The following is a 15,457-nucleotide window of genomic DNA, read 5'->3' as shown; positions in this document are numbered from 1 at the left end:
ACGCAACGCAGTGTTTGTGAATCGTGACTTAAATGGAGCTAATTGTGAATCAAGAGGACCAACGTGGTTGACTTCTTTTTCACACTCGAAGGCTAGTTCAAATGTTAGCTAAACTTAGTCTTTACGTTTTTATGACAAATGATGAACTGACCCAGAAAGGTATTCTGAAAATCCAGTTAAAGCGCGAGAGACTCCAAGTCCTCCCGACTGCGAGAGGAAGCCGTACACTCGTTAAGCCCAGGCCTGTTCGTCAGGTAAACAGAGTTTCTCACGCCATGCCGCCATTATCTCTACAGGAGTCGCGTGTCCTGCCAAAAATATTCTCGCCTCGCTCTCTTCCTGCATTCCTCTAGCAAAATTCTAACACCCCTTTGTCACACTTCTCAGAGGCGTGACTTTTTAGTTCTACAACACTCTCTTATAATGGGCCTCAAAAGTCTGGGTCTTATTTTAAGATAATCTCTCAGGTGTGGACACACTGGCAAGGACATTGATTTTTTTTTTTGTTTTCTTTTGAAGCTGCGCAGTTATGTACCAGACGACGGCGGCATTCCCACCGCGCTTTGGCAACGCTCCAGCTGGCCCGCTAACAATCGGCAGCGTCACTGACAATCCAGATGAACCTGCTTACGGAGAGGACGACACCTAACCAGGTCGAGCGACGCAGAGCGATAATTAAATCAATCAATTAAAAAATGCCACAGCCCAAGTAGCCCATTTACAAATCAAATCTGTACTTTCTGAGTCAATCCACGATGTTTACTGCATTGTGTTTATGTAAGCGTTACAGATAATTAAAGCCTTTCATTTGAAAAGAAAGTCCCGGAAGTTAAGTCACAAGAAATTGCATAATCCAAACATCCTCCGACCACTTCTCGTCACACTGCCCCCATCACATGTCTCACATTGTGGCCGTGGGGGCTTCTTCATGAATGCTAGCAAGTTATCTTTTTTGAATAACAACATTGACGCCATGTGACTAACAATTAATGGATCTCAGTGGTTTTTTTGTTTTTTTTTTTACCTTTACAGAATTTGGATCTGTTCTTTATTCATCCTTTCTTGTTGGGTGGACTTCCACCCCCTGAAACATTTGATTGAGCGCAATTACACACTTTTCATGGCTTCACAGAAAGTGTTTTTTTTTTTTTCCATCTACTGCGGGGATTGATTAGGCCTTGTACACTGCCAGAGCCAAGCTCGTGTCTCGGCTGTTTTATCGGAACTCTGGTAAGGCTGCTGAGCAATGAGCCCGGGGTGTTTCAAAAGAAGCAGGAAAAGGGGCTGGATGATTTCACCCACCGTTGGGGAAAGTCCCTGACATTCCCGTCATCATCATCATCAGCAGGGATGTTAAAAGTAGCCACACTCTGTACAAGGCTAAAAATGTAAGGTAAAAAATGAATAGAAAGTGAACCCCAACTTGTGGTCTCTCGGGGCCAAGTACATTTGCGCATAGTGGAAATGGTTAAATGTACTGCAATTTCCTGTAACTGCCAGAAGATGGCAGCAAAGGATGCCTTCGCTCGAAACGAAGTTCCTCAACTCACGTCAACATAACTCCATATGGTAACAAAGCAATATTGTGGGAAGTAAAAGCAAAAAGTCATTTGAAAAATAAATCCGACTTAAAATCTACTTGTGTACGGACACAAAGTGCTTGTGCTTGGTAACTTCCCACCGCTGCAGAGCGGCAGTACAGATTAGCGATAGCGCCCTCGCTGCCACTTCCTTCCCTGCCCCAGCCGGCGGCCGGAAGCTAGGACACATTCGCACCAGATGTGCGACCGCTCCGTGGCCGCACATGCAAACGCTCACTAGCAAGTAGTCGGAAGAACAGGGATCCAAGAGGACTTATTATTCTTCTTCCAAGTGAGGCTATGTGGCGTGCTGGGCTAATCTGATCAAAAGAAAAGCAGGCAGGGAGAATAAAGAAGCTGTGTGATGATAATTAATGGAGGTGGTTTCCCTTTCATAGACAAGGCAACCATTCGTGTCGGGAATTTGCGGTGACAGCCCGTTATGCTCTGCTGCCGGCACCAACTTAGCTTTGCTCAGCTTTGAGACTAAAAAAAATCATCACAACTTTGTCCAGAATTGAGCAAAATAATGTCAAACCGAGAATTTTGGCATTTCTCTTAATATGATAAGCTAGGCTAAGATTGGCTCACCCTGTTTTTATGGTTTAAACCTTTTTTTATCTTAGCTGATCACAGCCTTGAGAGTTGGAAAAACAAGGCTGGCTTTGTCCAGAATCAAGGAAAATAAATGTGAAGTGGATGTAGTTGCGGTTTTGTCTTGATTTATGCTAAGCTAGGCTAACGGCGCCTTTGAGAAACAAGACTTCAAAAAGTACCTGAGCAGTGCTTAGATACATTATTCAAACCAGTTGGAAAAACAAGCCTGGATTTGTGTAGAATCAGGCAAAATAAATTTTAAACAGAGACTTGTGGGTTTGACCTTGATTTATGCTAAGCTAGGCTAACGTTGTTGCAACCTCACTACTGATTTATGATTTATTTTTAAGACGGAAATCCTTTAGCTTCACACATGACTCCATGCTGCCGAATTCACGTGAAAACTATGAGAGAGACAAACACTGGTGTGATGTCTTTAACCAGAGTTCTTTTATGCATGTAGACAGCTGGTCTAGTTTTACACGCTGCTTGGAGGCATTTGAGAACACAAGATGCCGAAGCTATCTTAGCTTAGCACAGCTCAGACATGGGAGCCGCAAAAACAAGCCTGGCTTTGTCCAGAATTGAGCAAAATAATGTCAAGCGGTAAGACTTGCGGCTTTTCCACTTGATTTATGGGGTCTAACGTCGCCTTACAGGAACACAGAATGGCAAATTTTATTTTAGCTTAGCATTGCTTAGCCTTGAGAGTTGGGGAAAAAAGCCAGGCTTTGTCTAGGTTGAATTAAAAATATTTTTTAACCAGTCAGGCTCAAAATGTACCGGTTGAAACATGACTCACTGATGTGACTAATGATTAAAAAAAGAAGCAAAGACTAGTTCCAGTCATTTCAGTTCTATGGTTATTATCACATTTTTCAGTATTGCCTTTTTCTGTACCTTTTTGCATCAGATGAAAGCGTGTTTTGTGGAAGACTACTGCCTCACTCCATGCGTGTTTGGATGTTAATCATCCATGAATTGACTTTTACTTTAATTTCGGCAGCCTCACAATGACCATTTTTATTTTCTTGACGTCATGAATTATTCCAGTGGATGACTACCAGAGGGGAAAAAAGTGGGGAGTTAGGCTGGCTCGGAGGCCGGGTGACAGCCAGGCGCCCGTCCGCCGTGGGGGTCTGGTATCAAGGGAAGAGGGATTGGAAGAAATGAGGGCAGATGATAAAACCAGAGATGGAGGGAGGAGAAGTGGGAAAGAGAGGAGGAGGGGGGAAAAAAGAGGAAAAGGAAAAAGCGAGTGAAAAGGAGCCGTGCTGACTGGTGGAACGCTGCCAGACGTCTGTGTGGTCCAGCCAGGGAAGGGAAAACGCACGCACACACACACACTCTATACACTTATGTATATAGACGTCCAGCACAGCTCCCCAAGGCGATACTATGATTTCACGCACCAACACATTAGAGATGATTCAGAACGGGAGAGCAGCGATTTATTTTCCTCACGTTTTTTGCCGCCCGCTGAATGACTCACTCACTCACTCACTCACTCACTCACTCACTCACTCACTCACTCACTCACTCACTCACTCAGTCACTCACTCACTCACTCACTCACTCACTCACTCACTCACTCACTCACTCACTCACTCACTCACTCACTCACTCTGATTCAGTCGCTTGGCACATCTTCAAGGAACTTCACACAACTGACTGGTTGCCTCTGGAAAAGTCTGAAGGTTCCTTTTTGTATTTCTTATTTGCCTCCTTTCTTCTCAACCTACTCCCTTCTTTTATTACTCTTGGTTTTTAGTTGACTGGTGACTCCCATTATATAATAATAATAATAATAATAATAATAAAATAATAATAATAATAATGATGTCAAATTTTGGGGTCACCATTTGAGGAAATACAGCAGTTATTGTCATAAAATTGTCAAGTCATTATGTCACATTATAGACAGTAGATAAGTGGATTTGAATGCCTCGCTGTGTGTGTGTGTGTGTGTGGGCACGTGTGTCTGTGTAGGGTTAGTAAGTAACCGCTAATATGGTCTGCAGAACCACTGCCTGCTCACCAGACTTGTTAACACTCTGACCTCCACAAAACACACAGGCACGCTTAGCCACAAAGCTAACTTTGTGTGACACCACAATGTTGTGTGTCACCTCTCGTGTGAGCGTACCATCAATTTGATTGACCAACTGAAGATTTGCCAAGAGGAAATGTGCGCATTTTGCTACCATTTTCGGAGGCAAACACACACACATTAGCGCACTTGAGCCAGCGCATGGCCACTCCCCGCCACTTATTAGCTGCAAATGACATTTAATGAGGCCTATTAGTTGCACTGTGCCTGTACTCTGCTAATGACACCATTAACATACAATCACACACTCCTACAACATGTGTCCTGAGCTAAACACACACACACACATGCACGGACGCCCGCACGAAAAGCTAAAATTAATAAGAAAATGCTTTGAAGTAATGTGCATTGTATCTATATGGACATTTTATTGCCAATGGATGCCTTGTTTTTCGATTCATGGATTCAAAGCCTTTTAAGACTTTCAGGATCTCTGCGACTCTGCAACCTGAATTGAACTCAACCCGTGCTGTCTTGTGGAAATACATATGGGCTGCCTTATTTTGGTACCTTTCATCACTATTTTACCAAGCTTTGTTGACATAAATTAGTTATAGTGGAGTCTGATCTGTTGGCCACCAAACAGCGGCCTAAAAAAAGTCATGTGACGCGCAGCAGCAGATGCACAGGAAATGCTTTTGATCAAACACAGCGAGCAAAGGGTGCGTGTGTGTGCGAGTGAGTGTGTTCTTGGCAGCCGCTAGCAGCTTTCCTAGCGGCAAGAACGACATCGTTTGCTAACACGAGCGTCTGCCGGCTCCGCTATGTCCCGGTGCCACATGTGAGACTTGTTTGTCACATCAGTAATGATTTTTTTTCTTCATTTTCTTGGTGAATTTCCCAAGGCGGAGTCTAACAGCTGTGTGCCAGACCAGCTGGCACTGACGGCTCAACTATAGTAAAGTTTCACCCCCCCCAACTTCTTCCTCAGTTGTTTTTATTCAGCCTATTAAAAGGAGCTGATGCTAGCGTTCTTGCTAGCCGGTATGGCCTTTTAGAAATATGCCGCCTCACTGTCTTGGCCGTGAGTGAGCTAGTGTGGGAAAAGCGCTACAAAGTATTCCCCCGCTATATTGCGGTTCATTTCGTTTGGGTCAGGGTCAAGTCAACTTTTAGCCTTTTTGCAATGTATTTTTAGTATAATAGCACGGATGCTTATTGTTAGCCTGTCTATGGCATTTGTATGTGGAGGTACGTGTACTCACGCCTGGGCTCTCGTGGTCCGTCCACTGTAACCTTGATGGCTCGGTGGTAAGTGGCGACTTGCGGCGGGTTGGTGAACACGGTGATGGTCAGCGTGAAGCTTTTGCCTGCGGCGACATCAAAACGACATCATGGTCATCATCAGCAAAGTTGACACGCCATGCGCTGCAGGGACAACGCGCCGCATTCAATACAAACTGGGCGTGAGGAGCTTAGGCGGAGGAGTCATGGTGGACAACGCCTGCTTGTGTGAGGGCCTCTCGACTAGAGGACACACTACGGCCTTATGTGGCCTCTTTCCAAGAGTGAGTGGGCTCTTTTAATTGGCACTTCCTCTCTTTCACCAGTGAACACGCGCTGTCGCATTTTGATATTTGTGAGCCTTTCAGTCATTATTTAGATTTTCACAAGGAGCAGTTGTTTAAGGAGCAGCAATTTTTAAATTATGTTAGCATTTAGCTAGCAGTCTTTTGGTGGGGGCGTAAAACTATTTTGCGTTCCAACTTGCGTGGAAGTGTGTGTCAGCACCAGGAATGCTGTGAATCACACACAGGCACCAGGTCAGCAGCGCCATGAAGACTTGAAAAGGTATGCATCATGTAACCGTGGAGACGACGATGGCCGGGTGGGGGTTACAGGAAGCGGGGGCGAGCCGAGAGGTTAAATGCGGCGACTCATCGCAGCAGCTGTCCATGCGTGGGCGTCTGCAACGACGACTGTAAACATGAATCCGCATGCGACAGGTGTGCGTCGTGATCAAGTGGTCACGTCCGCTGGATCAACTTCCGACTGCTTCCTTTGCATGTTAGTGAGAGTTTTATCTATAAACATAGTGAATCTTCCTTGAATTTTTGTCTCAGTGCTTGCATCGGTTTTCGGCAGGTTCCTTAGTTTCTGAACAAGGTTAAAGCGATATCCCGAAACTAACGCATCTCTCTTTTGAGGTTAGACTGCCACTCGATCAAGTCTAATGATGCTATCAACAGTATCCACTTACGCTAGGCTACCTGCGCTATCAATCGTGGCCGCCGCGGCCCCGATGTGTCATCAACATCGATGTCCTGCCTCGTCACCGTCGGCCGGGTATTCATTTCAGACACCTCGTAGTCTGATCTCTCGCCTCCGGGCTCCTATGTCACTTCCTGTCGCCAGATTCTGTGACATGGGTTTCCGCGGCAACAGGCCAAACACTTTGATAACTGGGCCGCCTCGAACCAAAGGGGCAATGACACAGGTGGTGGAGGCTTCTCTTGTTGGAATTATTTTTAAAAGAAAATTTACGACAGGTGTTTTATGTGTGTCTTTACCTCGGCCACTGCGGCCTACGAAGCGCAGGTCGTTGAAGCGCGCCACCTGGTTCTTCATCACGCCCGAAGCGTTGCGGAGCTCGGCCGAATAGTTCTCGTCGTTGCCCGCCATCACCGTCACCACAGTGCCGTCCGTTATGTCCCCTAGCGCCACCACCTGGCGGCAAAGCCACAAGCTGACTCAAAATCATATATACAGTATGAAAATACAAGATGAATAGGTGACGAAAGTCCCCAACTCTGGTCTAATAATATTTAAATTAAAGTATTCTAACTATTTTAACTTACTCTTAAAGCATTTAAATATTTTTTTAAACAATTGTATACTAGATATGAAACAAGCCTAAGTATAAATAATTTTCTAATGTTTTTCTTCAAAGTAAAGACATTTAAATAATTTAAAAATAACTTCAATCTAAAAAAAACACTTCTATTTTTAAAACTATTAAGAGGTCAACTATTTAGGTTCTTTTTCTTTCATTATTCAGGCGTAAACACACCCCTTTCAGTATGCTAACAGTTGCCACACCCTCAATTAAATAAACAATCAAAACCATAAACTTCTGGTTTTGAGGAACTGGTATGAAAATATTTCACTTACAAGTGCTCATGCAATTAACTTGAGTGCAAATCTCAAAGTCAAACAACAATAAATATTATTTGCTGACAAATGAAATCAAAAGAAATACCAAAACTGAAACTTTTCTTTTAATCTGCATCGATTGCCACGTGCTTTCAAAACACAAAATATGGCAACATGCCAACTCTCTGACAAGAATAATTATACAGCAAGCATATCTTTTGAGACACATCAAAATCCCTTCAAAGTGTGTTTTAATTTCATAACAGCAAAAAAGCTTCACAAAGATTCTCGTTAAGATTCCTGGAAGGAGATAACAAAAAAGGCCCCAGCAGCTGCTAAAACTACCAGACAGCAATAAAAGTGCTTGTTCAAAAAAAGAGCAGCCAAGAAACACATTTGAACACACTGACAGTGTTTGATCCGTCTTATATCTTTGAGAAGACCCTTTCATATATGTATAAAAAAAAACACCAGCAATAAGTTTTAAATGAGTTTATAACTTAAAAAACAACTTGACAGTTTTATTTTTTATTTAATGTAAAGTAATGCTTGAAATGACATTCTTGGCATTCTCTCCCCATTTTATACTTTTGTGCCAAAATGACGAATACAATTACTTTTATTATTAAGAAATCAATAATATTTCTTATTAGTGACATTTTAATAAGCAAAACTGTTTTCCGTGCTTAAATGACAAAATATTAAGCAGTACGTGTCCTCGGGTCCTTTAAAATGTGTATGATAACTCAAGACACAAAAAAGTTCTCTCCTTTTATAATTGTTTTAATATAATTTTTTTTAAAAGTAAAATCATGTTAATTTGGACTCACCTTGAAAGCGACGGGCAGAGTCTTGTTACATCGCCAGTGCGACGGAAGCACGGAGCACAAAAAGTTCGGGCTGTCGGTGCGCACCAGCTCGGCCGGATGGTCGGCGATGATCTCGGCCATGCTGCGGTTCTCGTGGGCGCGCAACCGGGGCACCACCGCGGCCGCATCAGCCTGCCCGCCGCCGCCTCCTCCTCCTCCGCCACCTCCGCCGGCAACCGGGGAGCCTACGTCCGTCATTTTGCCCGCAAGCGGCTGCAGGCTGCTGGACGGTGGGCTGAACCTCCGGCTGGCGCTCGGGTCTACGGGGATGCGCATTACAAACAACGGCGCTGGATTAAAACTCTATTAAATGGAATAAAAAAAAGAAAAGAAACGTGGATGGGGGGGAAAAAAGGAAAGTCGCGATCCTTCCTCGGTAGCACCGCGAGTGAGAAAGCCTCCTTTCTCCCGGGCAGGAGGAGGAAAACCACGCGTGGGGAGTGTGAGAAAAAGGAGGAGGAGGAGGGTGGTCGTGGTGGTGAGGGTGGTGGTCTCTGTGGCTTCTTGAAAAGTCCGCGAGCCACCACTCATGTGGGGCTATAAATAACTTCAAATGGACTTCCACGCGTGGGGGGCTTAAAAAAACGTCTCGGCGGCTTCCAGGTGCGTCACAGACAAACTTTTATGTACAGGTGTGCTCTATGCCTTGGAAAAAAAACGACAACACCTCAATATGAAATTAGTCATTGCAAACTATCGCAAAACAAGAAAAATCTTTTTCCGTATCTCCTTTACACGCGTGCGAGGGAGGCGGAGAGGCTTCTTCGCGGAGCGCGTTACCGTCCGTGTTTTTTTAAATAGCTAGTATAAACTGAGGGGGCGTTACGCCTCCCACACACGCGTGTACGTACCCGCATGAGCCACGGTGACGACCACAACAAAGTCATAAGAGCGCCCAAGAGCACCGTCCTCGGAGCGCGTGTGTTGCATTCACGGAGCGACGGCAGTGTGTGTTGCGTTCAGAAAGCGTTTCGAACGTGCGCGTGTGTGCATGCGCGCGTGTGTCGCGTTGACTGAGGAGCGATTCGATCCTGTTGCGTGCAGGAGCGTCCTCAGTCAGCGCGTGTTCCCGGAAGAGTCTCGAGTCGCGCGTGTGTAGCGTTCACGGGACAACACAAGTGCGCGTGCTGCGTTCAAGGTGTGTGTGTTTCTATGTACTAAAAAATGTCCTGAATTTATTAGACTGCTGGATATGTCTTTATGTGGATAAAAAAAGAGAAATGCAAACTAACAAAAAACTCAGTTAGTAGCGGCTATTAATAATTTGTAAAGGTAAATTAGCGAGGAATTTTCAGCATCTTAACTAGGATGAGGAGGAAAACAATAAAAATTAAAAAGAAATCATCAAAGCATATGTTTACTACAAGTACTAGTCATAGTAGTATGACTAATATTTGTACTAGTTCTACTGTACTTTACACAAGAAAACACACTCATATTACATACATTTTGCTCCCATCTAGTGGGCAAAAGCATACAATAAATACATTAAATTGAAAATATATTCAAAAAAGGTTATTAGAGAACTAAAATATTTCAAACGCTTTAGATGGGCAAAAAAGCCACACTGGAAAAAAATATTCCTAATTTTCTTTCCCAAATTCAATCCCAAAATAAATACACTTTTTTTCTTTTAATAAAAACTATAAAGTACAACGTTGTCAGTTCTTAAACGTAAAATACAGACAGTATAAACTGAGTAATACTTTGTATGTGTGTGTCTACTGTAGAGGGCATCATTGGCCCTCTGAGAGGCTCTCATTCATTCTCACTCATTTGCCCAACCCCCTGATTAGACATCAGTCTCCAGTCAGTCTCCTGGCTGCCACATCACACACACACAAACACACCACACACACAAACCTATGTGTGTGTTTGTGTCTGTGTGTGTAATGCCACTGCTGCTTTTCCACTAAACTCCACCAAGTTTTATTGCAAGCTAGCGCTTTGATGCTTCTAAAATAAGAGCCGAACATCAGGCATTTTGAAGGTGGAATAAGATTAGAAAACATTTTATTGCTCCTTATGGAAAACACATACTCTGTGGGTGTGTGCGTAAGGGACAGCCACCCATTCAAATAGGTGACACTCCACAATATGAGACCATAACAAATTATTTTAAAAATAGTTTCACCACTCCCACAATCTTTAAACAAATTTAAACATTTTTTAAAGTATTGCTTAGCACCTGTTCTCACTAGCTCTTACTGTCATTTTCAGGAAACAGTTCTGCTCAGCATGTTGATGCACAACGTGGTCCGAGAATAAAAGCGCTAGAAAGACTCTAAATGGGGATTTCTTTCTGTAACCCACCACCCCTGTAAATTAGCAGGAATCCTACATAGTGATATAGCGGGGGGAATACTGAAAGCACTGACACGCATCTGGCACGTGGTCAAGCCAACGATTAGGTTACATTTCCCCCTCCACGAGCCCGAGGCGGCGGGAATATGCTTCATTTTGTCCCGACGTTCCAAAATGTCAGCTCACGCTTTGCCGACGGATGCACGCGAGTCGTCGGAATTATTTCTGGAATAGAGATAAACTCCAGGCCCAGAGCAGGAAGCACACAAAAATTTTGTTGGAAAATGAGCTGCAAAGACTCAGTAAAAATATTATATTAGCATCAAAACCAGTATTAAAGTATTCATATTTTCACATGTCACGACACAAATGCTAAGTACACGACAGCACAACAGAGGCCAGGCTTGTTTTTAACCATCGTCATCATCGAGGAGGGGAAAAGACGAGAGGATTAAGGCTCCATTTCACAGCGGTGCATTTTTCAAGACCCTTAATTACAGCTTCTTGGAGAAGGCCACCGCCGAGGCTTTCGGCGAACAGAGATGTTTCCACGTTTGAGAAGACGCCTGCCGGCCCCGCCAGGTCCGGGCTGCGGCCAAAAGGAGCCAATCAGCCGGATAAAAGCGGGATGGGGGAAGGCCGCTCCGGGAGTGAGGCTGGCAATGGAGATGGCTGACCTGCCCGAGGACAACAAATGACGGTGGCCGGTAACCTTACTCTGGATGACCTCATGGCGGTACAGATCACAGCTAAGCCTGTATTTATTGTTTGTCAACGGCCCGTGACATCATCTAAGGGTCTCTAATATTCCACTCAACCTCTTCAGAGAGTACAGAGCACTACTTTTGTCTAAATGAAGGTTCTAAACTCATTTCAACATTTTTTTTTTTATCCAAGATGTCAAATCATTTCATTTCATCAAAGGAAACTCCGGCAGTTTAATGCTAATATAAATGCGAAAGCCATAGACAGGCTAACGGAAATGAACACAGATGTTAGGCTAATCAGAAACCTTCAAGCAAAGTTTTTTCTCTTCTGCTCTGTGCGATTGACGACTATTAATGTTGGGACAATTAACGTTGGCAACAGGGTAAAACGAATGATGAAAATGCGGAGTGGGCTGGTAGTAGCAAGCGAGCGAATAAAAGGCGGCAAGGCACGAGGGAGTCAAGGAGGCGGGTGGGGGTACGAGGACAATTTCCTCTGGGCTCTTACTGCTCTGACTGTCTGCCGCCTCGCGCCTTCACGGAGGTCCCTAATTGACATCACTTGTAAGGCACCAGAGAGGAACTTCTGTGGGCTGGCAGAGAAAATAAAGCAGCGAGACTTGAGACGGTTAAAAGACTCCCAAGGACACATGCGAGGAGGGAGGGGGGGGCGGCATGTTAGTAGTACGGTTTGGATTGGTTAATCCTGGTCCGGCTTGCGTATATAAATGGGGTGGGTGATTGCCAATCGAAACCACTTTGACGGAGAATCTTGGAAAAATGGGTTTGTTTTAGAAAAATCAAATGCAGCCCTTGTGATCAAAGGTCTACCAACTCGTGGGCTAAAATGAACCGTGACAAAAGCGTTCTGAAACATGGGACAGGACACTTCTGATCTTTGGGCCTGTTCACCATGGAAACAGCCACTAACGTGTTCTGGGTATGGTTTGTGGATGGGGTGACAGTGCCTGGGTCGGCGGCCAGAAACATGCCTCTCCCCTCCATTAAAAGACGGGATTTCAACTTTTCCGCTTTTGCATGCAACCGAATATCTTCACAGGCTTGAGGCGTTTTGGCCCGTGCCGCTCTCTATGCAGCCTTTGTGTCACCCGCTATACTATTATTAGCCCTTCACTTCACTTCAGCCACACCAGTCATCAAAATCTACCCGGAGCCGCCACACTGTTGGCCCAGAGTGTCTTGTGTGCTTTTCCCTTCCATCACTCAATCACATTCAGTTCCAAACCAGCATTTATCACAGCACATTTTGTTTTGCTCTTAAATACGTTGAGTGTCCAGTTGGACTCAGAGCTGCCCGGCACTTGAAAACCGTAACGCTACTGTACTACGCAGACTTGCCTGTAGACTCATCTGCAATACAGCGAGGGGCACAAACAATGGACCATGACAAGGCTCAATGGACAACATAAATCAGACAAGGAGCCCACCCTCCTCCTCCTCGAGGATTAGCTTGAGGGGAAATGCGGCATATCGAGGAGCGCAACGGGGAACCCTGGTACAAGAAGCGTTGTTCTTGGACGCCGAGCCTCCAAAGGTGCTAAAGACAATACAGACGTTCGTTCCGGGCCAACATTCCGCTTGACACGTTTCTCCCCTTTTCCGCTCCTCTGTGCGCTTTGAGCGGCCCCGCTTCCTCTCCACGCACGAGTATCCAAATATTATGAGTACATCGGCAAAGACACCCTGCCCTCGTGTTATTTGAACTAGCGTTTCTTCGGGCGAGGTAAAACTAACAGCAGATTAATCGGCCGCTGTTTCTCTCGTGTTGATCTCGGCGCCGTTCTGTCACGAGCGGGGATGATTGATGCGACGGCGAGAGATTAACGAGGCTCGGGCGAGGGGGATACGGCGACCGTGGGGACTCCGAGCGCCTCTCGCCGGGGAGCTATCGGTTAGCACGTCCAGTTTGAGGGCACGTAGCGAAGGTCAGGCTACTACTATTATTTTTAATAGTGGTAAAATATTAGCAGTAGAGTTGTTGATTCAAGAGTTCTCGCGTGATTTTAAGGAGTCAATAAAAGCTGGAAGACATTTCCATTGAGAACTGACGCTAATGCTGTTCTAGAGGGTTGACTGGGGTCCAATATTCTAAAATAACATTAAGAAATTTCGTGAGAATATTTTTTTTCATATACCACACACAGTCCCGACAGTAGAACATATTAGAAAAAGGCAGCCTAAACCGGATCCATATGAAATGTGCCTTGGGAAAACTTCAGGGGAAAGAAATGATAAATGGGAAAGTGAAGAAGGCCTGTGAAAAAGCGTCACAATCAAAATCTGACAAACAGGAAATAATAATAGTAATAATGATGATAGATTTTTGAGGGTTTGGATCTCACAAATGACATTCGGGCCGAGAGCCACGCCGCAACGCTGAACTCCGCAACCCAGAGCGCCGGTTTTCACGCTATCGCTCGAGTACACGAGGGATTTTGGTCTGGACCAAGTGTGAAAATGGCCGACAGCAACGTTTTCCACCAAGTGGTCGATTTCAGTTTGCCGGGGTTCACGCGGGTAGATCCTGACCTGATCCTGATTCTGGATTACCTTTGAGCTGAGAGATGGCGAATATCAGCATTAGCATTAGCATTAGCTCCTAACACAGCATGACAACAGTGCAGCGAGATTCACCAATATATGTAACAAAGAAGTTGCGTGAATTTTTTGGAACACAGCCGGCAGTCAACGAGTTAATCAGATCGGGCGGTGAAAAAGTAGCGCTACGGCGCTGGTGTCTTTTCTCATAACATTCCCGTCGGCTGTGCTCCGACGCCAGCGAGTCCCAGCGGGAACATCATTGTCAAACTTTGCGCCTCTCAAACATTTCACGCTGTTGTATGATGGCAGCGGCTTTGGCGGGATGCGGTCGCGAGCTGACACTAAAATTGCGCGCGTGAAATACGACCGGCCTTAAATCTCCCGAGTTAGATTTTTTTATAGCCTCGTAGATCACGCGTAAAATCTCAGGAGAACGGGGAGGGGAAAAAAAAAAAAGAGTTCCCGTGAACGGTCGTCGCTCACCGACGGACAATTGAAGGATTCATCTTGTCTTTCAGACAATGCCAGTCAAATGCTTGACTTGCAGCCGAACAGACTTTTAGGCGACAAGCAGACAAAAGAAAATGAGCAGATTGGAATTTTGAAAGATTTCATATTATTTTCACATAATAGTATTTACTATAACAGTATTGTGATTATTGATGTTTTTGTTATTAAAACATGACGTAACGCGCACATGTTTGATGAACCACAACCACAGACGATCGCACATTTGACATGAATATTTTGACGGCCATTTTGTAGTGGAAATGCGGTTAGAAGGAAGAAGGTATCCATCATTCTTTGCGCCAGAGGATGTTCTTTTCTCCCCAAAAAAAAATAATCACGGAAAATTACAGTTTATCACTGCCAGGAGCTGCAAAAAACAAAAAAAAACAACAAAAAAAAAATCTAAACCGCAGTTGGCTTTTTCCTCACGCTACGCACTCACGGGACACAACATTAGGTACACTGGCTGTGTCAGAACATCTTTATGAAGATAGTAATTGTCAATTATTAATTAATTTTGATAACAATAACGTAATATAAACGTTTAAAAATAATCTTGTTTATGCTTGATTTAGAAAAAACATTTTATTCTAATTTTGGGAGGTGGTGATGGCGATGAGTCACAATAATGAAAGACATTTTGTAATCAGGGCTCTTTGATATAATTAAGACCTCTCGTGCAGCAAACATCACTACTGAGAGCAGGCCACCTTTCACGTATCGCTTGTGTTGCACTTAAAAAATGTCAGCATTAACATAAGCCCCCTGTGTTCATCTCATGTAAAAGGTCATAAATAAGCAAAAATCTCTATTTGCATCAGTCGTGTCAGCAAAAACGATTTTTTGTTTTGTGTGTGCCGAGACAGAGCGCTCCAAACAACAAATGTGACAGAAAAACAAGATGGGGGGCAGGAGAGGAACATCAGCGGCGGCGCTAGACATGGCATCTTAAAGTTCCATCAAAAGCGTCTGTCACTCTGATCAAATATGCCCGCCTTCTCCACCTTTTGCTCGTTCAGCAGCAGGAGAGGTAAAAAGCGAAGGCAGACCTAGTTCCCGTCGGGAGCGGCGCAACAGTTGAAGGAGCAAATAAAAAGAGCAGACAAACAAAGCCGACTTCACACG

General features: G+C 44.6%; 1 protein-coding gene across 9 annotated transcripts in view; it reads right to left on the bottom strand.

Annotated features, from left to right (window-relative positions):
- Nucleotides 1-15,457, bottom strand: part of runx2b (RUNX family transcription factor 2b) — a 69,159-nt gene that overhangs the window by 4,688 nt on the left and 49,014 nt on the right. For 8 of the 9 annotated variants that reach the window (XM_088361641.1, XM_088361648.1, XM_088361647.1 and 5 more), the window contains 3 exons: nt 8,211-8,509; nt 6,798-6,954; nt 5,493-5,597 (listed from right to left, as the gene is read on the bottom strand). In XM_088361641.1, coding sequence (XP_088217767.1) covers nt 5,493-5,597; nt 6,798-6,954; nt 8,211-8,509 — 561 coding nt within the window. Of the gene's footprint in view, nt 1-5,492; nt 5,598-6,797; nt 6,955-8,210; nt 8,510-9,100; nt 9,376-15,457 lie in introns of those variants that run through there. The other variant, XM_088361646.1, reaches the window with a different exon arrangement.

Source organism: Syngnathus floridae, chromosome 19 (assembly GCF_059516105.1).
Source record: "Syngnathus floridae isolate MCC-2025c chromosome 19, RoL_Sflo_1.0, whole genome shotgun sequence".
Lineage (NCBI taxonomy): Eukaryota > Metazoa > Chordata > Actinopteri > Syngnathiformes > Syngnathidae > Syngnathus > Syngnathus floridae.
This window is presented reverse-complemented; position numbering and strand designations above follow the sequence as displayed.